General features: G+C 43.5%; 1 protein-coding gene across 1 annotated transcript in view; it reads left to right on the top strand.

The window, feature by feature from the left end:
- LOC119086849 (nesprin-1-like) overlaps positions 1-22,181 on the top strand; it is a 191,335-nt gene extending 169,154 nt beyond the window's left edge. Inside the window, 8 exon segments of the mRNA XM_037200369.1 lie at positions 2,035-2,177; positions 4,388-4,511; positions 5,104-5,315; positions 7,190-7,390; positions 8,823-8,951; positions 11,291-11,503; positions 12,583-12,675; positions 22,057-22,181. Of these exon segments, the coding sequence (XP_037056264.1) occupies positions 2,035-2,177; positions 4,388-4,511; positions 5,104-5,315; positions 7,190-7,390; positions 8,823-8,951; positions 11,291-11,503; positions 12,583-12,675; positions 22,057-22,092 (1,151 nt within the window). The 3' untranslated portion in view covers positions 22,093-22,181.
- Positions 22,182-23,197: the final 1,016 nt, after the last annotated feature.

The following is a 23,197-nucleotide window of genomic DNA, read 5'->3' as shown; positions in this document are numbered from 1 at the left end:
CATGCCCACAAAGGGACCCCTCTCCTGCCACTTAGTGTCTTTCTAGGTTTGCATGAGGAACCGCATTCCTCTAGACACTTGTCTTCCCATCTATAAAATGGAAATAATACTGCCAGGCTCTCTTAGGGCTCCTGTAAGGGTAGAAGCGCTTTAAACAGCGGCTGCCTTAGAAAACACTCAGTCGATGGGAATTCTTAGCATTAGGATTCGTTACAGAAAGCCTTTGGCTAGCATGCACTCTTTCCCCGCCTTGCCAGCGGCTGTCAAGAACAACTAATGTCTTTTTTCTTAGGCAAGCTGCTTTTTTTGCCACAAGGGAATCAAGGTGTCCAGCACATAGCTGTCAACTTAGACTGTGCTCTTTTTACAGATGTAGTGATCCCTGAGAACCCCGAGGCCTATGTAAAACTCACAGAAAATGCAATCAGAAATACTTCTGGTAGGCATGAAGAATGGGAGTGAGCCTCCCACGCCGCCTTACAACCACCTCCCTCTCTCAGCATAGCTTCTCTCTGCCTCTCACAGCTTTGGGGCTCGAGCATGCCAAGACACAAACCCTCTCCTCTCTTCCTCTTGCGTTAGGAGAAAAAAAAAATCTGCTGGTTGATCAACACCAAGAATATGATCTCCATAACCAGGTCATGAAATAGCTCCTCGGCTTACCAAGTGCTAATCAGTGTCATTACAGAGAGAAGTCAATGCCCAGGGACAGCTGAGAATATGAGGCAAAAGGTCTCACTGAGCCTGTGTGCTCTTCTCTCCCCATTGGAGGAAGTGGGCATTAGCTGTGCAGCAGTGTGTGATCTGCTACTGGCTGGGCAAATGCCACTGGGCAGACCCTCCACCACAGCCTCTTGTGAGGGTGTGGACACATTGCAGCGGATGAAACATTTCCTTTTCATTTAAAAAGTAATCCTTAGATTACAATATTGTGCTCACCACAATATTGTAATCCTTAGATGGCCATTTAGTAGAACTACTCTTGAAGGCAGGAGAGTTGAAAAGAGAAACCAGTTTTGCTCAAGGTGGCGTGAGATCCTGTCCATACTTAAGCACACTGAAGGTCTGAGTCAATGCTTGGGGCGTGTGTCAGACCATCAACATGAGTAGGAGTCATAGTCTGGTTTATACCAGTCTGAAGTTTCTGAGGACCAACACAAGGACAGAAACCAAGCTACCTTTACAGAGACATTCTCAATGATTTCCAGCTAGTGGGCTCTCCTAGGTAGATTTAGGAATACATTTTATAAGGCTTAATTTATTCGTTGTTTCCACCCAGTCTTAGTGCTACTCAGGTGATCAGTGTTCTTGTTCAGCAATGACTGTAATAGGCGTGCAGATACGTATCTGCAAACACACACAGGCAGGCACACTGTAAGTTGAAAGATCTTAAGAGATGAAGCAGGACCCTAGGTAGTGAAGAAGAACATGCCTAAGGGAGAGACAGAAGCTTAGCTTGTCCCTGATCTAGTTTCAGATAGCCCATAAAAAGCAAAGTGTTCCTCTCTGCATGTCTATTCCGAGCTAGCCTTTTCTTGGTTAACTTGAATCCGTGCTCGAGTGAATGATGCAACCAGGGATTTCAGTGGCATCTCTGGTATCTCTGAGGTGCAAATCTGAGGGTGAATGCTTCCTGCTAGCTAAGTGAGCGTGGGACACATCTGTTTCTTGGTGCCTGGGACATGGCTGGTCCATCTTCAGGTTACTAGGAAGGCCTTCCACTGTGTCAAACACTCAGATGGTCATGGGACTGGCTGGAGGATGGAGCAGACAGTCAAGGCTGTTCGGGATCCACTGCAGAGTTCTCTGCCAAGGCCAGGCTGCTGAGTCTCCTTAGAAAACACACTCACTGGCTTGGCCCCTTAAATGTCTAACCCTCTGGCAGGATAGCACTAAATCTGCTTTATGATTCTCCCAGCACACACCCTTTCTGCTTCGCCATAACTGAAATGCTTTCTGAGACCTCTTGATTAAAAAGCTTGAACTAAGTGGTACATTGTGATCCATTAAAGACCCTTATGGTTGCCACCACAGGGGATCCCAGCTCATTGGAGTCACAGATGAGGCAGCTGGACAAAGCCCTGGGTGATGGCCGCTTCCAGATTCAACAAACTGCAAATATCCTCAGAAGCAAAACTCCCACAGGGCCAGACCTGGACACCAGCTACAAGGGCTATGTGAGTATTCCAACCAGTATACTCTTGACCTGGACCTGGAGTATAACTCCAAACAAAAACAGTCCATCTGTTTGCAGCATGAGGGCTCTGTGAGGTCTCAAGTACAGAGGTGCCCTTGAACTCATAGACATGGATGTGGGAAACAGAACCCCATTGTTTGGAATTACTTTTTGAAAGAACCTGATCTGTTTGCAGACTTTGGAGTCCATTGTTGTGACCAGCCTGTTGCTTTTCACTGGGCATTTAGTATGATCCATTTAGCTTAAGACAACAGAATCCTTTCCCTTCCAAAGATCACCAGGTGCCTGTCCAAATTCAGCTAATAAATTTTGAAGCATAGTTATCCCCGGATTACTAACATGAGATTTTTGTTGCTGTTGTTTTTTTAGTTCGTTTAATGACCTTGGGAGTGTTTGTAATCTTCTGCTTTTAATCTGGGGAGATTTTGCAATGCTGGGAGCTGAACCTTGCATACATGTTGATGCTGAGCTATGTCCCAGCCTCACCTCCTGCACTGTGGGTGCCACCTAGAGCAAACTGCAGGAGAAGGCAGCAAGGGATTACTTGTCTTAGCAGTTCTGTGTTTTCAATCGCTAGTGTATCCAGTACAATCTCTTTATTCTAGTCACAGACAGGGGAATGCTGTTGTCAGCGACATACCTATACCTAGTTTAAGCAGGGAATTTTCAAGTCAATCCCTCCCCTAGCTCTTGGTCAAAAGGAACAGACAGTTAATTCCTAGTGATCTCATCACATCTCACAGGCTCTGTGTTTTGGAATCAAGGAGAAAGCTGTTTTAGCTGCACATGCTGTTACCCATATCCTCCCAGTCACTTCTCTAGCATGAAACCTCTTTTTAAAGTGCAGAACAAGGGCTGGAGATGCGGCTCAGTGGTAAAGTGTTTGCCTGGTGTGCTCAAGGACCTGGGTTCAATCTCCAGCACCGTATAAGATACACATCAAGTATAGCATAGCTTTATGATGACCGTGTTGACATCACTGAGATGACACTTAACCTCAACCAAAAGTAGCAAAAAGTAACAAAGACACTGTGATTGTGAGAAACACAGAGAGCTAAGATTACACTCTACCCACAAGAATGTGTTGAGGTTTTTCTTCTGTTTCATTTTACCTTGTATTATTTTTGTTTTTCCTTTATTTTGAGGCCGATTCTTGTCATATAGCCAGGCTGGTCTCCAGCTCCTGGTCTGTCTCTCTCTGCCCACTGAGTGCTAGGGTCACACCCACATACCACCACACCCGGGATCACACTTACGTGCCAGCATGCCTAGGGTCACACTTATGTGCCAGCATGCCTAGGATCACACTTATATGCCAGCGCGCCTAGGATCACACTTACAGGCCAGCATGCCTATCTATATTTTCTTCCTTTACTATTTGAATAATGAATTTTTCCTTGAGGTTTGAATTTAGTCCCTTGATGACTGTTAAACATGGCTATAAATTTTCTCGTAAAACAGCTGGCTTTCATATTGCTCTGAACTCTTAAATATTTCAGTTATTTAATGTAAAAGTTGCTCCCATGAGATATGTGGTACTATCAGTGTTTCTGCATTTAGGTTTGTGAAAGAGAAGGAAAAGACAGCTTGCCTTGCCAGCAGAGGACTCCAGACTTTACATTCTGGATCAGTTTGATCTGTTTAGAGTCATATAAAACAATGGTTCCGAACCTTCCTAATGCTGCGACACTTCCATACAGTTCCTTGTGTTGTGGTGACCCCCTCCCCCAGCCATAAAAGTATCTTCGTTGCTACCTCATAGCTGTAATTCTATAACTATTATGAATCATAATGTAAACATCTGTGTTTTCTGATGGTCTTAGTCGACCCCTGTGAAAGCTTCATTCTGCCCCCTAAGAGGTCGAGACCCACAGGTTGAGAACCGCTGACATAAAAGAAGTTTCAAGGTTTTCACATGTCTATCTTGCATGCAAAGTGTGTCTTTAAGGGTCTGCACATGCGTGTGTGTGCATGTGCGTGTGCGTGTGTGTGTTGGCACAGCATAGTTTTGAATTCTATTTACTTATTTATTTTTACTGGAGTGACACCGAGTAGTAAAACACAGCCCCTGCCCTGTTGAGGGACCATAAAGATCTGTCCCCAAAGCACTTTGTACCTGTGGGGACTGTGGGGACTGTGGGGACTGTGGGGACTGTGGGATCAGGGCTGATTTGGCGTGTGTTTATACAGATGAAGCTGCTGGGTGAATGCAGCGGGAGCATAGATTCCGTGAGGAGGCTAGAGCACAAGCTGGCGGAGGAAGAGAGCGTTCCTGGCTTCGTTAACCTCAACAGCACCGAGACTCAGACAGCCGGTGAGCGATACACAAGATCCCAAATCACCGCGTCACACCAAGTTCCACCGAGCAGCCTTAGCCTCCCTCTACACCAGTGTATCCCACGACAGAAAAGGGAGACAGAGTGCCACAGTGTGTCTTCTGCTCCATTTATTCGAATGTACAGTGTCAGTTTCTTGTCCCTCTGCAGTATTTTATCCCCTGACAGATGAGGGCAACAGAGTGTCATGGTGTGTCCTCTGCTCCATTTATCCAAATGCCCTGTCCAGTCTACATTGTCCGTTTCTTGTATATGTTTTCAGAGTACTCTGTAGAAAGAAGTCAAGGATGGATTGATCTCCTCACACACTGTTTATGTTTTTCATAGCGCTTGTCACAGTGTTAAATTCTGTGTAGCAAATGTGCTTTACCCCACTGTCATTAGAGACCCAGAGGAAAGCAGAGCCGTTGGGACCCCTTTAGCCCTTACTACAGGTGGCAGCAGAAGTGACCAGAGGTATTACTGCCCTTTCCGTCACCCTTTAAAGTTAGCCACCAGGTATCGCTGACGTGTTTCCTAAACCTCACCGGGACAGAACTCCTGCTCACCATTCTGTGCCTGCCTTACCAGGTGTGATTGACCGCTGGGAGCTCCTCCAGGCCCAGGCACTGAGCAAGGAGTTGAGGACGAAGCAGAACCTTCAGAAATGGCAGCAGTTCAATTCAGACCTCAATAACATCTGGGCCTGGCTAGGTGAGACCGAGGAGGAACTGGACCGGCTCCGGCACCTCGCACTCAGCACCGACATCCACACCATCGAGTGTCACATCAAAAAGCTCAAGGTACCGGCTCTTGCCTTCCTTTTGACAGTTACACTCACTCGTGGAGCCCTGGGAGACCCCAGTAGACCTGGGACTTCATTTTTCTTGGTAGCTCTATAGCTCGTGTGATTTTTATCTGGAGGACATAAAAAAAAAACTTGTTTCTCTTCAGAAAGAAGCCTTCTGGGATAGTAAGAGTGCTCCTTTTTGTGTCCCTGTGGTTTTTAGTATTTACTATTCATTTTGTATTGATGTTATTGTGACTTTTCATGATCCTGTTGCTTTTCTTAGAACTTTCAGACACAGAAATGAATCTTCCTGCACACAAATCCCCATAGTAGCTCTTGGGGGTGCTCTCTGAGCCAGCCCCGTGGACCCCAGGACAAAGCACAAATGAGAGAGGCAGTTTCCGGGAGCTGTATCTGAAATGCAGTCTTCTCTGGAGTTCCTAAAGCACTCTATCTAGGTAGTATTGAATTAAACCAGGTTCCTTTAAAAGAAGACATGCATTGTTGACCAGAATCTGAGACTTCAGTGAGATGAAGCAAGGAAGTAAGATCTTAGATGGCATCCTGTGTGGCAAGCAGAGACCTCCTGCCCTGCACTTTCCCCAAACCTCTATCAATAGATCCATTCTGTATTCTCTGTCAAGAGATCCATGGAGCAACCAAGGACTTTTCACAGCATCTCTTGATTTCTGATGTCTTTGAGGTAGCATCTGGGGAATCATGTTGAGAACCTATAGTTAAAAAAAAAATTAAGTCGTTAGGAGCATGACAGAATTAATGAGAAATTGTAAGAAATTACCCTGTATAGTGTGATTTCCAGAACTGCTCACCCAGAATGGCTCTTGGAGTGTTTACCAGCACATAGAGATTCAAAACTTACTACAGAATTCAGAACTCAAATTCTTGGTACTGAATTCCTGGTTTGTTTTGTTTCATGCACAAAGCCAAAACGCAGTTGCGTTGCCTGAGCGGTTTTGTTTGTTTGCTTATTTTGTTATCTTGTTTGCTTTTTGAAGTCAAACTAAATTGATTAAAGCTTGAAGTACTCAATTTCCTCACCATAGCAACAACATGGCCTATGACATAGTCCATATTAACTTGTGGAACAATGTGCCTGCATGTCAGGCCCCTAGAGCCCAGAATCCTAGAATCCAACGAGCTTTTCACTTCCTTCTCCCACCCAGACAAGTCTGAGTGCCACTGGCTTAGTGACATAAGACTATTATTAATCTTGAAAAGGTTTTTAAAAGCCAGCGTCATCCTTCTTCAAGCTATAGAGCTAAGTCCCTGTTTTGTTTTGTTTTTTTGTTTGTTTACTGTGTTGACTATTCCTGCATGGGGTTCAATTATTCAGACCCCTTCATTCATTGCACCGGTCATCATCACTCTCTGTGAGGCTCTTCTTGCCTCGAGAGGTCTTTTCCCCTTCGTGCTTCTTAATTCCCAATTCGGCAAAGCCCTAGCAAGCATCCTGAAAATGTGACACTTGGTCATTTTGTCATGTGAACTCTTGAAATGTGTGTGTGTGTGTGTGTGTGTGTGTGTGTGTGTGTGTGTGTGCAGTGTGTCCCTCAAAGACAGGGACACCCTTGAGCTCATTCTGACAATGCCCTATGCTTTTTGTTTGTGACAGCAGATCAATAACTAGGCTACACTGACTGGGTGTCCCACAAGCCCCAGCCATCTTCCTGTCTCCACCCCCAGCTGGGGGGTTATAAGCATGCACCCCCACATCAGGCTTTTTTATGTGGCTTCTGGGGATTGAACTCAAGTTCTGCCTTTAACAACGGGGCTCTATCCCCAGCTCTGAGTAAAACATTTTCAAGGGCCTTGAAAGTGCTGTTGAGAATGTCTTCCGCGTTGTCTTTACTTGATGATTCTCTTTAGGAGCTCCAGAAAGCCGTGGACCACCGCAAAGCCATCATCCTCTCCATCAACCTCTGCAGCTCAGAGTTCACCCAGGGGGACAGTAAGGAGAGCCGCGACCTGCAGGATCGCTTATCCCAGATGAACGGGCGGTGGGACCGAGTGTGCTCCCTGCTGGAGGACTGGCGGGGCCTGCTTCAGGATGCCCTCATGCAGTGCCAGGTTGGTAGGGCTTTGGGCAGGCGATGACAGCAGACCGGATACTGACGTTACAGTTGCTTGAAGGTTGTGGCTGCTCTCCGGAGCCAGCGTTGGAAGGAGGTAGCTTTTCTTACCATTGTGGAACCTATACCTGTCACCTGTGTTCAAGGAGCTTTGTCTCATCGTCTGTCTAGATGAAAAGCCAATGCTCACCAAGTTGACAGTCCTTCTTTGATGGATTCAGTGTTTTCATTTATTCATTCAAAACATATTGACCAACATTTCAGGCAGATAGGTTTTGCACAACAAGGCGAGCATTACAGATATGTATTCATCCATTCATGCCTGCATTTACTGAGCTCCCTCTGTGTGCCAGGTAAATCTCCCAGCAGTTAAGATACAGCCTAGCCTCTGCTTCTATTAAAAAGACAAACAGCAACAGAATAGGCAAAACTGACGGGATGGCCCAGGGGGTAAGGATGCCTGCCACCAACTTGGAATTCCTGTGGCAGAAGGAGAGCACTGGCCACCTGAAAGTTGTCCTCTGACCTCTACATGTGTGTCATGGCATAGAAATGCCCTCCTCCTCCTCCCCACACAAATGAATAAATACAATAAAACACTTAAGGTAAGGAAATAGTTATTCAAGGAATTTATAAACACGGGTATGAAAGTAGTGGAGAAAAACCATTCCAGGAGGAAGAGCCAAGAAGTCCTGTGGCTGTTTGACCACTGGTGGGAGGATGCTGCTCTGAAGGAGTTCAACAGCTCAGAGGTCCATGAAGTATGCAAAGGTGTTGTCTCTCTAAGAGTAGTGGGAAGATGGCTGCGTGGCCAGATGATAACCAGCAAGATAGGGAGTCATCAGAAGAAGGTCAAGGGCCAGGGGCTCTGCCAGCATTCGGATTGTATGGGATAGGATAGGGCAGGGTGTGAAGCTTCCTGGGAAGTGGGTGTGCCTGCCACTGTTCCCCCTCCCCTCCACCGCTGGGTCTACTGCAGACAGTGCCTTGTCCAAGAAGCGTGTAAGAAAATGAATGAAAGGGACGCAGGACTGAGCCTTGTTTTAACATGGAAAGATCTGAGCACTCACAAGAGAGTTGTTTCTGTTCAGATCACCCATCAGTGCTGCTGCTGTTTCGTTTCCCAGAAATTAAGTGTTTTAATGTCAGTGTGCTTCCTGTCTAAATGCCCCCACGAGGGATAATTTAGATGCTCTAGGTAAGAAGATGAACTCATGCCATGTCAGTTATAATAACAGCACCAGGGCTGCTGAGATCAGGCCAGAGCTACTATACCTCCTAAAACAAGCAGGGACCTTCCTCCAAGAGGGGTTGTGTCCTGGTCACTAGGGCGCTGTGTGTTTCCCGATGACAGCCATAAAAGGAATTGAAAGATATTCTAGGAAAATGTCGCATCCACAGTTATTTTGTGCTCTGTGTTTGTGTGATAGGATTTCCATGAAATGAGCCACGCTTTGCTTCTCATGCTGGAAAACATCGACAGAAGGAAAAATGAGATTGTCCCAATTGATTCTACCCTTGACCCAGAGATACTTCAGGACCGTCACAAACAACTCGTGGTGAGAATTCTAATTTTTTTTTTTTAACAAAGATACATTGACAAGAAAAACTTTTGGCCAGGTGGTGGTGGTGCACACTTTTAATCCCAGTACTCGGGAGGCAGAGGCAGGCGGATCTCTGTGAGTTTGAGGCCAGCCTGGTCTACAAAGTGAGTTCCAGGAAAGGCATAAAGCTACACAGAGAAACCCTGACTCGGAAAAAAGAAAGAAAGAAGGAAAGCAAAAGAGAGAAAGAAAGGAAGGAAGGAGAAGGAGGGAGGGAGGAAGGAAGGAAGGAAGGAAGGAAAGAAAGAAAGAAAGAAAGAAAGAAAGAAAGAAAAGAAAAAAAGAGAGAAAGAGAGAGAAAGAAAGAAAGAAAGAAAGAAAGAAAGAAAGAAAGAAAGAAAGAAAGAAAGAAACTTTTGCATGCTCTTAACTTATGCTCTACCTAAAGTCTCTAATTTAATTCTGTAGGGTTTCCAGTCATGAAGCAAATATGTATAAATCACACCTGCCAACATGATTACCCATTGCTCAATTGTGCTAATCTTAAGTGTTCTTTATCTCAGTTACCTTGTGTCTATCAAGGTAGCCTTTTTAGTGAATTATACTTACTTTTAATCCAAACTTTCTTTGCTCCATCTGTAGCCTTGAAATGTAGGTGTGGGTTTCTTGTAGCTAGAGTTTTCCTGCCTTGCCCACAGTCAGGACAAATCTTTGTCACCCGCCAGTCCCACAGCCGCTCAGACCCAACTAAGTAAACACAGAGACTTATATTGCTTACAAACTGTATGGCCGTGGCAGGCTTTGCTAACTGTACTTATATCTTAAATTAATCTATTTCCATAAATCTATACCTTGCCACGTGACTGGTGGCTTACCGGCGTCTTCATATACTGCTGGTCATGGCGGCAGCTGGCAGTGTCTCTGCCTCAGCCTTCTGCTTCCCAGTATTCTCCTCTCTCCTTGTCCCACCTACTTCCTGCCTGGCCACTGGCCAATCAGTGTTTTATTTATTGACCAATCAGAGCAACAGATTTGACATACAGACCATCCCACAGCAGTTTCTTCTCCTGTTGCTGTAATAAAATACTCAGACAAAAGCAACTGAGGAGAGAAAAGCATTCCTGGTCCATAAGTCAAGGATACAGTCCATCATGGCAGGGAGGTCGAAGCAGCAGGAGGCCGAAGCAGCTGGCCACATGGCATCCACAGCCAGGAAGCGGATAGATGAATGGATGGATGGATGCTAGGACTCAGCTCTGGTTTTCCTCTTATGCAATCTAAGATCCCCTTCCCAGGGAATGGTCCCTCTCGCTATTAAGATGGGTCATCACAAACCAGTGAATTCAGTCAAGATAATCCCCTTCAGGGATGGACAGAGACCTGTGTCCCAGGTGGTTCTAGACTCTCAAGTTGCCAGTTAACACTAAATGCCACCATGTATCTAGTGCCTTATGGGAAGATGGAAATTAAAGCTACTTAGATGAGGAGAAACAGTGAAGTGGATTCAAGAAGAATTAAATATGCTGGGTGAGACACAAATCTGGGTAGCAAATTTGCAGAAAGCCATGACATAGTTTACAGTCGTTATCTTACAAAACCAAGACATATCTGTTTCTTAGAAGCTTTTTCTGGCACTAAATTCAACCAGAAATATGCCATGCAAATTCATACACAGGGCTGTTGAGACAGTTTAACATACAGTGTAGCCGGATAATTCTTATAGATGATAAGGAAGCAGACTTGAGTTCTTCAGGAGAACGTACTTTGTATCTGATCTGTCTCCATGGTCATACAATGCTATGTCATAGCATTTAGCACTCAATAACCTAAACTATTGAATTGGTAGCTTTCAATTCACTACTGAAGGGAATCTTTGAAACCAATCGTGGTACTCTTGTTTCTACTCAACCTTGACCTCTGGCAGATACCTGTGAATGATGACTCACTGAAGAGCACTTTAAAAGATTTAGCTGGATCTCAGAATATTCTAGACACATTTGAGTTTTGTTCTACCTAGATTATAACACTTTATTTTTCTAACAGATTATCTTAGATCCCATTTGCATAGGACTTTCCTTTGTATCTTCACATCCCTTACTCAGTTTAATTTTCCCTTTAATTTTTACTGTAAACCATGTGTTCAGTGAGAACCCCAAGCTTAGTGGGACTTAGAGATCTTTCAGAACATACTGTGTTATAGCAAGGTTAGCATGGAATCTCCACATCACATGCTGCGAGCTGCAGTCCTATTTGGAGGCTGAATGTCATGGGAGGTTCGGACACTATGGCCCACATGGGCAACTTCCTCTAAGTGCCAAAACTTCTTAAAGAAATATCTCCTATTATGTACATAGCAAATAAAGCAGGAGCTGCTGAAATCCCAGCTCAGAGTGGCCTCACTGCAAGACTTGTCTCGCCAACTCTTAGTGAATGCCGAAGGTTCCGATTGTCTAGAAGCCAAAGAAAAAGTCCATGTTATTGGAAACCGGCTCAAACTTCTCTTGAAGGAAGTCAACCATCATATCAAGGATCTGGAGAAGTTACTGGACATGTCAAGCAGTCAGCAGGTAAGCCCTCTGAGACACTGTGGCATCACGTCTCCCACAGAGCCTGAAGCACCGTATCTCCACCTGCTGTGGAGAGACGCGGATGGACCACTTGTCAGACCCGAGTGACCGCTCTCCATCACCGCTGCTTCAAGAGCTGTCTCGAAATACAAAAGCAGACTTGTAAACTTTTATAACAGGACGGTGCTTTTGAGTCTGTGAAACCCAAGAGACCTCTTCAACCTGCTAGTGTCAACCCTGTTGCTGTGACTACAGTGGCATTTTATTTCAACTGTTTATTTAAGAAATGACATGTTTTCAGTTAGACAGTTGTCATGGATCAACATGGTCATCGCATGTGGGTTTTTTGTTAAACATGCAGGAGAGCGTGAACTCTCCTTTTGAATCTCTTTGTTTATTCATTTTCATTCATTCATTTGTTAGAATTGTCCTCTGTGTGTTTATTTTGCCCATTTTCCCCCTTAGATCAACTCTATCCTGGCCATATTGTTAGTTTTGAGACAATGTGGCTGTAGATACAGCAGTGCTTGGTAAGATTTCCGACATTCAGTTGTGAAATCCTTTCACGAACACAAAGCTGCTCATTCCCCTGGAAGCATTCCAAGCACAGCCTCCCCTGAGTCACAGCAGGGTAGAAGCAGTATAGTTTTCCCGATTTCACAAAGCAGACTCCTAGATAACTCATTCGTTTCAAACGTAAATGAATTGGATTCTGTCTGTCCTGAGTGACCTGTACTTATAAAGGAGAAATTACCCCTGACCTTGCCACCCGGGGCCACTATCAACTCACTTGTACCCATGTCACTAAGAAATAATAGCAAAACCAGAAAAGTAAACCACTAGCCATGTTTTCCCGAAGGGCCAAACTTATATCAGGACATCCCAATAAACTAGAAGAATTAGATTTCGGTCTTGCCTAGGTTTTCCATCACCTTAGGTTTTCTTTATGCCACCTTAGGTCTGAGCTTTAGGATGGAGATGTAGAGATAAAGATGGAGAGGGTTGAAGCGGGGAAAATGCAACAGAGACCCCAGTGCTCTGGAATGTGGAGTTGTTGAGCACATCCCTTTCTCTTGCAGGATTTGTCTTCCTGGTCTTCTGCAGATGAACTGGACACCTCAGGATCTGTGAGTCCTACATCAGGCAGAAGTACCCCAAACAGACAGAAATCGGTAACTTTCTGCTGGCCCTTTCCAGTTGGTCCATGGGTAGGAAGTGTGGGAAGTGACAGTTTTTGTGCCTACAGGATCCACAGGCTCAAAACAGGAATCCCCAAACAGGAAAGAAAGGACATTTACCCATGTAAAATTATGTCTCCAGCTTTGCAGCGCATGTTCTCAGCAATGAAAAAGAGAGTTTTGTTTTGTTTTGTTTTGTTTTTAATGGGCTCAATGTGTGGCTGGTATTCAGGAAGAAAAAACAATTTTTTTTTTCTTGCTCAAATGGCCATTTCTAGAAATGGCGCTCATGTGTCCCTTTGATGGCTCCTTTCTGCAAACTACCACCAGCATGTCCACTAAACCAAGGTGGGTTGTAGTGCCCGGAAGTGCCTCAAAAAGCAGGGGCGAATTGTGAGCATCTTGTGAGTCGGCTGAACTGATAAGATGGAGTTGCGTTGACTCTCAAGTGAAGGGGCTTCTGAATGGCGGTGCCCAAGGGCTTCTGGGTACTAACCCTCAGAGGGCGACTACTCAAGCCAACCTCATACACAGCCCATGGTGGGGACGGCCTCAGCAGAACACATAGAGGATAAAAGGCAAATTCGGCCCCTGCTACCCTCTATACCTCAGTTCTCTGTGTAATTAGGAGCTTGTTTTTATTTTTGTTTGATATTTTTGTCTGGCTCTATAAGTATATTCATTCCATTTTCCCTTAGATTTTAGAAGTAATAATTTCATTTGTATTTTTTGTCATATATACTTATTTCTATGCTGATACATGTGTTATCCTTATTAGAATTTTGTTTTGTTTTTGTTTTACCAACATTCACTAGTTTCCTATAGATCCTAGTTTAAGAATGTGAAGGAATACTGGCTTTTCAATTCAAAATTTAGCCTTGATTTATCTTGAGATTTATCTGACCTGTTGGGCTTCCTCTCTACAAAGAACCATCTCGTTTTACTATTAAAATTGTTAATATTGACTGTGCCCTCAAAGTTGCCCAAATGAAAAGACCTCTGTGAATTCTCTCTGAAGTATGCAGAATGATAAAGTGAATTTCGTGTTTAGAATCACTGAGTGCACAGAGAATCTTCCATAGCACAGTCATCTGCGCTTCTGCCAGGCGGGGTGGGAGAGGCTGTGCCCTTCATGGGTGCATGCCGCCATCGAGACTCATGTTGGATTACTGTCTGATACTGTAAATATGAGTCCATCCCATTCCGCCCACTGAAGAAAAGCCAGTTTCCTTGGTCCGTGGGTACCGATCATTGCATTTGATTTGTTTGCCATTTGCTGCATTCTCGGTTGTTTTCATTGGTTAGCTTGTCTTTATTTGCCTAGACTGAACATTCTTCTTTCTTTACCCCTGTTCATTGCAAACAGCCACGAGGCAAATGTAGTCTCTCACAGCCTGGACCCTCTGTCAGCAGCCCAAAGAGCAGGTACCTTGTTCTCCTGGTTTCCACCTATTCTAGAATCCCGAGAGGATGATGAAAATTGCCAGTGATTTAGGGAAACCTCTAATCTGGGTAGTGGAGATATTGCACCATGTCCTAGTCAATTGGAAGAGAAGTCTCCCCATAGAGGACAGGTAAATCTCATAGCAGATGGTATTTGTCTCTTCCATCGAAATTTTGTTTGGCTGTATCTACCCTGTCTGGTCCTTTTCATCAAAGGATGCTCTGTGTGTCTATTAATGAATATGTGATTCAATTAGTGGCACAACTGCCATTGACTCATGGCAGATTTTTATCATCCTCTCTCCTTCTAGATTTTACCATAAGGCAGGTAATCAATCAATGAATTATCTCACCACTCACAGAACCCACAAATCTGCATAAAATATACTAACATCCCCAATTTTTTGTTTTACCTTCCTGGTTTTATCCAGATTGTGGGTTTTGGATTTTCAAAACGTCAAAGCCTCATTTGGGTGGTTTTTGGTTTTGTTTTGTTTTGTTTTTGTTTTTGTTTTTTCATTTAAAAATTCCAAAGCACTTTTCTAGACTCTTCTGCCTGCCCTGACTCTCTTCCTCCAGAGCCCTGGGCCACGGGCCTTCTCACTAGGCTAGCTCTTTCACTCTGAATCCAGAATCAGCCCTTGCTCTGCTCAGTCGCTTCCTGAGAGCTGACCCCACAGTTGTCACTGCTGCTACCCTCCCTGACACTTGCCTCTGAGGTCCCCATTGTCCCTGCAGTTAGCAATGCTTCGCCTTTTCTGTTGTCGGTGTGATGTTGTGTACGCCTTTGCCCTGCCGCAGCTCAGCTTATGTTTCCCCAGAAAACTTTCTTTCTTTTCTTTTTTTGTGTGTGAAATGAAAATACTGTACTTATAGCTGGGTTTTCATTCCAGTCCCAGGCAGTTCCCTGAGAACTATCTGCCCCTCTAGAAACGTATCAGCACCGGGAAGAAATCTGAATGCCTGCAGGGAGGGGTGGAGCTGAGGAAATGCGCAGCTGTAAACAACCCCTGAGTAGTAGTTTTGGTTTAACAGCTGTGCTCTGTGGAGCCAGCTGTCTTATAAGGTCATCCCTGAGCAGAAGGAACACACAGAGCATATTTTTATATGCTTTCTGTTTCAAGTCTCCTTCGACTGTAATTTTTTCTCCTTTTTTTTTTTTTTTTTTGTTTGAAAACAATGTTGTATTTTTTGGTTTGGTTTTGTTTATTTTTTTAAACAATCTGTAAAAAAATGTCAGTAATGAAATAGAGAATAAACACCCCAGGGCTCAGGACAATCATGACGGCCATCTGTGGGCGCTCCTATATCCCCTTACCCACCTACAAGAAAAGGCAATCACATGTTCTAGGCAAGGCATTGTGTTAGGTGATTTCCCTTCTCCCACAAAGTTGGATGTGCCATGGACCAGGGGTGACAAATGCCCCACAGGATTCCTTTGAGAAAACCTCGGACGCAGGATGATGCCATCTCTGATTGACAGTCGTGACAGGGATGACTAGGGGGAAAGCTTTTAGGCAATACCAGGAGTGATTCCTCACCCTTGGGTTCACAAAATCCAGTCTGTCTGCTCCCCTAACTATTGCACGCTGCCTTGCCACATAGGTCTTCTGAATATGTCTGAGGTATTGTTTCTTAGGACATGGAAGGCTTCCATGTGCCTACTAACAGGGCCTTTGCCAAGGGGTCAGCCCTGTTCTCACTGTGATACCCACCAAGAAGCTCCTTTCAGCTCTATTCTGCCCTGCACTGCTAATTAACATCTTTCTGATAATTCACCAGTGCTCACTTGGTTACCTGGGAGGGAACAGATTACAAAGAAACTTCCCCTGAATGACATGCTCCATCAGACACCTTGGCAGACAAGCTGCGGCTGAACATTCTGGGGTTTAAGTCCATGGCACTGTGGACTGGGTGCACTCAACCCTGACAATGAGTGCAAAGAGGAACTGAACTTCACTCACAGCCTAGGCCGTCCTGGTGGTCCTTGGCATAGAGACGTTGAGTTCGTTGAGTTTGATCTGGCACTTGGTTCAGCAAACCTAAAAGGTTATTGAAGAAACATGGGATTCAGAGACAGATACTGTTTGTTTTCTGAGACTTAAAAGCGACTAATTTGGGAAGGCTTGAAGGGAGAGGTTGCATTTTTTGCTGTTTCAACTCAATGTTAACTACATTCTCACCTGTTACATACTTCAGTTGAATTTTAAGCTAAGTTAGGTTAAGTAATTTTAATTTTAATGTTCTCATTGAACGTTGTAATAGTCTAACTCCATGGAAGCCAGTAATTACTCAGAGTCTACACTATTTAGGCCTTAAACCTACAAAATCAATACACAATGGTTTCTTCCATTAAGAGATTTGTAATGTATCACAATCCAGAGATTCCTAGAATCAATTGCAAGGAACTTCTGAAGAACTTGCTAAAATTATAAGAAACAGAAAAAACAAACAAACAAACAACAACAACAACAACAACAACAAACTGTGCCTGCATTTATACTAACTCGCGATACTGGTGGTTTTTTATTTGAGATTAAGCAGGTGGAAGTGTGACTTCAGAACAGCACTTTTGTTAGGCCAATTGGTACCTTTTGCCAGCATCTGACCTAAGATTTTGTAATCCTGTCACCAAAAAGCCTTCCATACAGATATGCATGGATGAGTAATAGTTTAAAAACTCTGAAGATGGCATGCTAGTTTTCAGCAAGATAGCAGACTGTAATTCTCCGTGTGGGATGAATGATGACTTCACTCTATGGTTGGTTTTGGCATCTTCTACACAGAGAACTGAGAAGGAAGAGGAGACAAAAAGAACTGGCTGAATTGGTTTAAGGTAGTCAAGTACGTTGAAGCCAGCCAATGGGGGTTTTCTTTTGCTTGTTCACTAAGAACTCCCATAAGAGCTACTCAGTTTCTAGTGGAATTTATTTCCCACTTCTTTTGGACTCTTCTTGGAAGCCCATTTGTTCAAAGCATGCAAAGACCCTGAGCATAAAGCATTGCCCTTGTGAGGTCAGCTGCCTTCCTGCCCAGGACAGTGTGGGGTGGGACACCAACAGGCTTCTTTTTTGCTCTTTTGAAGTAAGCTGTCCCAGTGTTTGGGGGTAAGGAGTCAAACAGTTTAGGAAATAATACCTTTGAAAACACTATTAGTAAGTCAAAAATGTTTTCCTGAAAGAATAGACTGAATTCAACAGTTTCCAAGGACATAATTCGGCACATGTCCAGCACAGCCATTCAGAGAATAACTATTAGATGCTGGCATTTATTTATTAAAGTGTTTCAAGCACCATGCTAAGCATTGTGTGTGTTATCTCAGTTAACCTTAAATCCCTGTGACATGGCTAGATCCCTCAACTTACAGACAAGGAAGTGATTAGAAATATGAATGCAGGTCTCACAACACTGTGGACCCTACCATAGTAAAACTACACCTCTCTACCTCTGGGGTGTCCATAGTAGGGTAAATCAAGCAATACGTCCATAGGACCAGATGAACATTCAATTTGCAATAAGGGAATAATGGAGGCCTCATTTGATTGTTGCAATTTGTCTTCTGAGCCACATATGAGTAAGTACTGGATTTCAAAGACCATAGATGGATACCTAGAAATTTCTGCATATGAAATTTACCATGTTGCCAGTGCTGGCTAGTAAGTATCAAACACAAACTGAAAATATTTTCCCCTTAGCTTTACAAGATGTATGCATGGAATTATCTCGTTATACCTGCCTGGGTCCTGGAGAATTTGGAAAATGAGTTACCTTCTACATGTGGATTCTCGAACCTCTCGGTTCTCTCTGTCATGTGTACTTTTGTGTCATGTGTTATTATACCCTGCTCTGTCCCTTCCTGTTCTCCTCCCTCCATAAGTGAATGTGTGTTCTAGAAAAAAAATGGCAAAACATCCATTTATCCGTCAATTTGAAAGAAGTAGAAGAGAAAGACAGGATATATATATTTACTTATAGAGAATAAGCACATGTTATTCTGGACAGAATTACTTAAAAGATCTCCAGTGACTAAGTTCATTGGGTAGAGTCACACATTTAAGTTTTCCTGCACAAATGCAATCTACACTGTCATCCACATCTATACAAAAGCCCGTGAGGACTAGGAAAGAGTCCTCTTATCACTTTCGCTTGTTCTTCTGTTGAACTTCCCAGGACTCTTGGAACTTGGATGATCTCAAGTCAATAAGTTAATATTACAAAGGACCCTTTTACTTTGAGATCATTAACCTATTGGAACTAAAGTCTCTAGGACAGAGTCACCCTGATGAAGAAGAACTTTGAAACTTTTGGAATTCTAGTAGTTATTCCAGGTGGGGTGGACACTTCTCTCAGTTGATAGATTGGACATTTCAGTCAACTGCATAGACAAGCCCCTAAGTACTGTATGTTCTCTTTGTCCCAACCTCAGCCCATTAGTTCTCCCCAAGTTGGCATTCCTCATCAGTAGAAGTCAGGGGGCAGTTACATTTTAGTTAAGAATGCCTTGATCTTGTTTAATGTGCCATGTCCTTCAAGAGTTTGTCACATGGGAGCCCATGGTCTCCAAAGGAGGAACTTCAGTTCTTGTTAGGAATGAACTGGCCGTGACCCAGCCTCTGTTGGCATCCTGATCTTTAACCTCACAGGAGCCAATCATTGATGAAGAGGAGCTAGCCAGCTCTGTTTGATTGAATTATCAATTGTTTGTGGAACTTTGCCCATCACTAAAGTATCCAAATGTCCCCCGATGAAAACACATTGGTTAGCTATTTAGTCACAAGGGATGTAGATGCAGAGTTCTGTTATTGTACTGTCACTTAACCAGTGCTAAGAGTGAGTGTTATTTGTCAGGGACTGTTTCCACATCAACATGTACTGAAGAATCATATCAAAGAAAAACTCAGTGCAGAATTTGTCCTGTCCTTTTATCTCATATTTCTCAGCACACTTTAAAGCAAATTATTGAATCATATAAGCTGCCAAAGGAAAAAAATGGTTTTGGTATTTTAATATGCTAATCTATCCATCTTGTTTGCAAATGAGAAAAGGGAGGCCAGAGACCTAGGTCTAGCCTAGTATATAATGGCTACATACTGGCTACCTATGCATTCTGCAACTTCCTGGAAATGTAGTCTCCTTGTAGTGATAGAATGGCATGTCACCAATGCTTTGATGACTCAATCTTAAACACAAGAAGATCACTTCCAAATATTTTAGGGCACAAGCCTTCTTATTTGCCTCTATGTGTGAAATATATGTAACATAAGTGTGACCTGCATACCTATCACTCATGTCACCAACCAATGGATCATGGTATAACAGGGAGTGTGGTAGGCAGGGATCTGGGGAAGATCTTGATAGATTTTTTTCTTTAAACTGTGTAATTTGACTACTGTTACAGTCAGAGTTCTGGGGCTGGAGAGAGACCTCTGATGGCTGTGTGCTTGCTGTACAAGCATGAGGGTTGAATTTGGATGCTCAGCATTTAAGTAGAAAGTGCACCTGCAGCCCTGGTGCTGAGGAAGCAGAAACAGGATTGGCAAAAGACAGAAGGCAGATTATTGGCCAGGTAGTCTTGCTGCATCCATGAGTGTAGGTTCAGTGAGAGACCCTGTCTTAGAAAGCAGGGATGCGAGCAATAAAGGAAGCGAGCAATGGAGGAAGATACCTGACATCATCAGCATTTTGTTTCTTGTGCACAACCACCCATGCATACACACACACACACACACACACACACACACACACACTCCCTGTGCATAACCACACATGCATACACAGACACATAACCACACATGCATACACACACAGAGACACAGACACAGAACATATACACAAACACATACACACACACACACACACACACACACACACACACAATTGATTTTTGTAGAGAATCTAAATTCTGATCACTGAAGTCTCAGATTGTATCCATCACTGTGCTCTCTGTTAGCGATATAAGCTTGGCCCTTCATTCTGCTAGCCTTTTCTTCTGTCATCTATAAAATGAAGGTAGTGAATACACACCTCAGATATGGGGATTAAATAAAAACCCAAGTAAATATTTAGTGCATTGCCTAGAGGTTTTCAGAATAAATGCTAATAGCTCCTTAGCTACCTACCTATAAAGTGAGGGGATTGGTTACATTTTTCTCTACAACATTATCTAAGCATGAATATTTTATAATTGGGTAGCTGTAGAAGTTTCTGTTTTCCCCTTCCCTTAGTAAGGTACATGATTGTGATTATGCTTTACTGCTTTTCCTTGAAATGTACATGTTTCGACCATTTACCTTGTTGGGAATAACTTACTAGGTTTGGCATAAGGGCAGTCAAATAATTTTCCCATTAGATATTGACTGAACTCTTTCTGTTTATATTGAAAAATTAGTAGAAATCATAAGTCATATAAAACATGGCGTTGAAAAACTAGAAGCCCCTCCGGCCTCTTTTGAAGAGGCTGTCACACATAGGCAAGCTGAGTTGGTCAGGGTTGCTTTGCCTTCAACTGTGGACTTCAGGAAGAAGTGAGGTTTTAGTTTAGGGCAGGGAAATGTTTCCCCTCCATTATAATTATACTTCAGGACAATACTAGAGACACAGGGCAGTGTGAACTGTTAGGACTTCAGCCTCTCTGTCTCTGATAGTTAAATGACAGGCTTGAGTATTTCCATGTTCCCTCTAAGAAGACTAAACCTGTATTTTTATCCTAACTTTTATTTTTCTCAAGTACTCCTCCTTTTCCACTAATCTCAGGGTAATTCATCATCAGAAATTATCAGCCAACTAGGAAGCTACAAACATCATGTTTTCTTAGAATCTGGATCTGCAGACTTACCAACACAGATTTTACCTCTTCTTTTCCCAACAAGAACATTTGATGTCCTTATGTTTAATTATACTAAACTCACTAGGGAATTCAGACTAGGACTTTAGGAATAAATTATATATATATATCATGATGCTGTTAGGTGTATATGGCCACAAAGTATCTCTTGTAAAAATAAAATCCTTAGCCTTTTCCACAGGTAACCCAACAGAGCATTAGTGACTACAACAGTCACACCAACTTAGAACAAACCTGCTTCCATATTCAGGACTTTATAGCCACTGTTTCTTATGAATATCAAAGCCTCTGTGCTTTCTCTAATGCACTTAAAGCAAAATAGAAAAACCTGGTGATTTGAATCTAGAAGGAGCTTCAAGGCGACCATCTTTCCTCTCTGAAAGCCACCCAGTTGGTGACAGGACCGGATTAAAATCTGCTCCTCGGTGGCCGTGTTCTGTAGACTGATTCCATTGCTATTCTCTGCGCAGCTTTGAAACTGCTTATGCAGAACCAGATGCTGCTGGGGTGCAGGATGAAACCAGGGCTTACTGTGAGATTAAGTAGCTTTCCTGGGTCTGAGCAATGTGACTGGGGCATTTTTGTCCTTATGCTACATAGATTTGATCATATGCAGGATGCTTAGTTGTGGTACACTGTGGGGTTCTGATAATTAATTTTGCCTAACAATGTTTCTTAAAAAAAAAAAAAAAAAACCTGCATCAAACCATCAAACATCCACATCTTAATTATCCTGAATTTATTTCATTTATACAACTACCGTTATTGATGGAAAAGTTTCCACCAAATTGAGTAAAGGGAGTATAATTTGAATGCATTTTGTCACCTTTAATTGACTGACTGGATGTTTATTTTTGAGTTAGTGCCCTTTCCATCCACTGTTCCTTTGGTGGTGGGGCAGTGCAGAAGGCTCATAGCTCTTAGGTTGGTGGTCAGGAAATGACATGGGCACCCTGCAGAGGGTTCGCTACTCACTGCCAAGTTGGGTTGTGTCTTGCATGGTCCTTTCCGTCCCTGGAGGCACTAAGGCAAGACACAGTGCCCATCCTGTATTTGAACTGAGTTGTTGATGTCAACTCTTCCCTTAGGTCCACAAAAGGTGGCTGCGATTCCTCCCCTTCTGAACCCAGGCCAGCACGGGTGGGTCGAGCCTTCCTGTTCCGGGTCCTCAGGGCTGCTCTTCCTCTTCAGCTGCTCCTGCTGCTCCTTATTGGACTCACCTGCCTCGTACCCATGTCGGAGGAAGACTACAGCTGTGCCCTCTCCAACAACTTTGCCCGATCATTCCACCCCATGCTCAGATACACCAACGGTCCTCCGCCACTCTGAAGCGAGACGTCCTCCACACGAGTGCTGGCGGCATGAGGGGGATGGGGCCCAAAGCAACCAGAGAAGCTACCAGAGAAGAGTGGGATCTTGGGAGAAGGGCCTCTGGTGGCAGCCTCGGCTCTCCTCCGTACCCTCTGTGTGTAAAGATCAAGCCTTCGGACATGGACTGGAAACAACAGGAAAAGAACAAACAGAATTGGGACAGTGTCCTTGGACACTCTGGGCCTTAACACTAAAGAGATTAAGTTAAGGACATACAGAGTCCCCTGGACCCATGGAATCCGGGCCTTTGGCACAGCCAATGGCTCTAATGAGCCATCTGGGCAGCTTTCCTATGGTGCTGCTCCATCAACCCAGAATTCACTCTCCCGGCCACCATGTCAGTATCGTGCAATCTACCAACCCGCTGGAGGCGCGAGAAGTTCCTCGTGTACCATTTCTAGGATCGTATATGGCAGCTTCCTCCCTACCTTGTTTTACTTTGGGGCATGATGTTTTAACGTTGCTTTTGAGGCACAAGCTGTAAATCTGAAAGGCACTTTTTCATAAAAAAAAAAAAGAAAAAAGTATAAAGAAAACCTGGATGTAATAAATAAGATCATGGAAAGCTTTATGTGAAGAAAATTGAATGTTACAGTATAAAAAAGATATTTATGTATGTACAGTTTGCTAAAGCCAAGTTTTGTTTGTTGATTTCTTTGCATTTATTATAGATACTATGAAGTACTTTGTCTGTGTCTTTTCTTCCTCTAAAACGTAACTTGAATTTTCATTATTCAGTAGGATGCAACATAAATTATCTTTTCGTTGTTATTGTTAAACCATACTTTTTGTGTGATAATACAGTTTACATATTACATAACATATAGAATGATTTGGTATATTTTAAACAGAAGAGAG

This window comes from Peromyscus leucopus, chromosome 8a (genome assembly GCF_004664715.2).
Source record: "Peromyscus leucopus breed LL Stock chromosome 8a, UCI_PerLeu_2.1, whole genome shotgun sequence".
Taxonomy (NCBI): Eukaryota; Metazoa; Chordata; class Mammalia; order Rodentia; family Cricetidae; genus Peromyscus; species Peromyscus leucopus.
The sequence above is the reverse complement of the archived record's forward strand: the minus strand, read 5'-3'. Positions and strand labels throughout refer to the sequence as shown.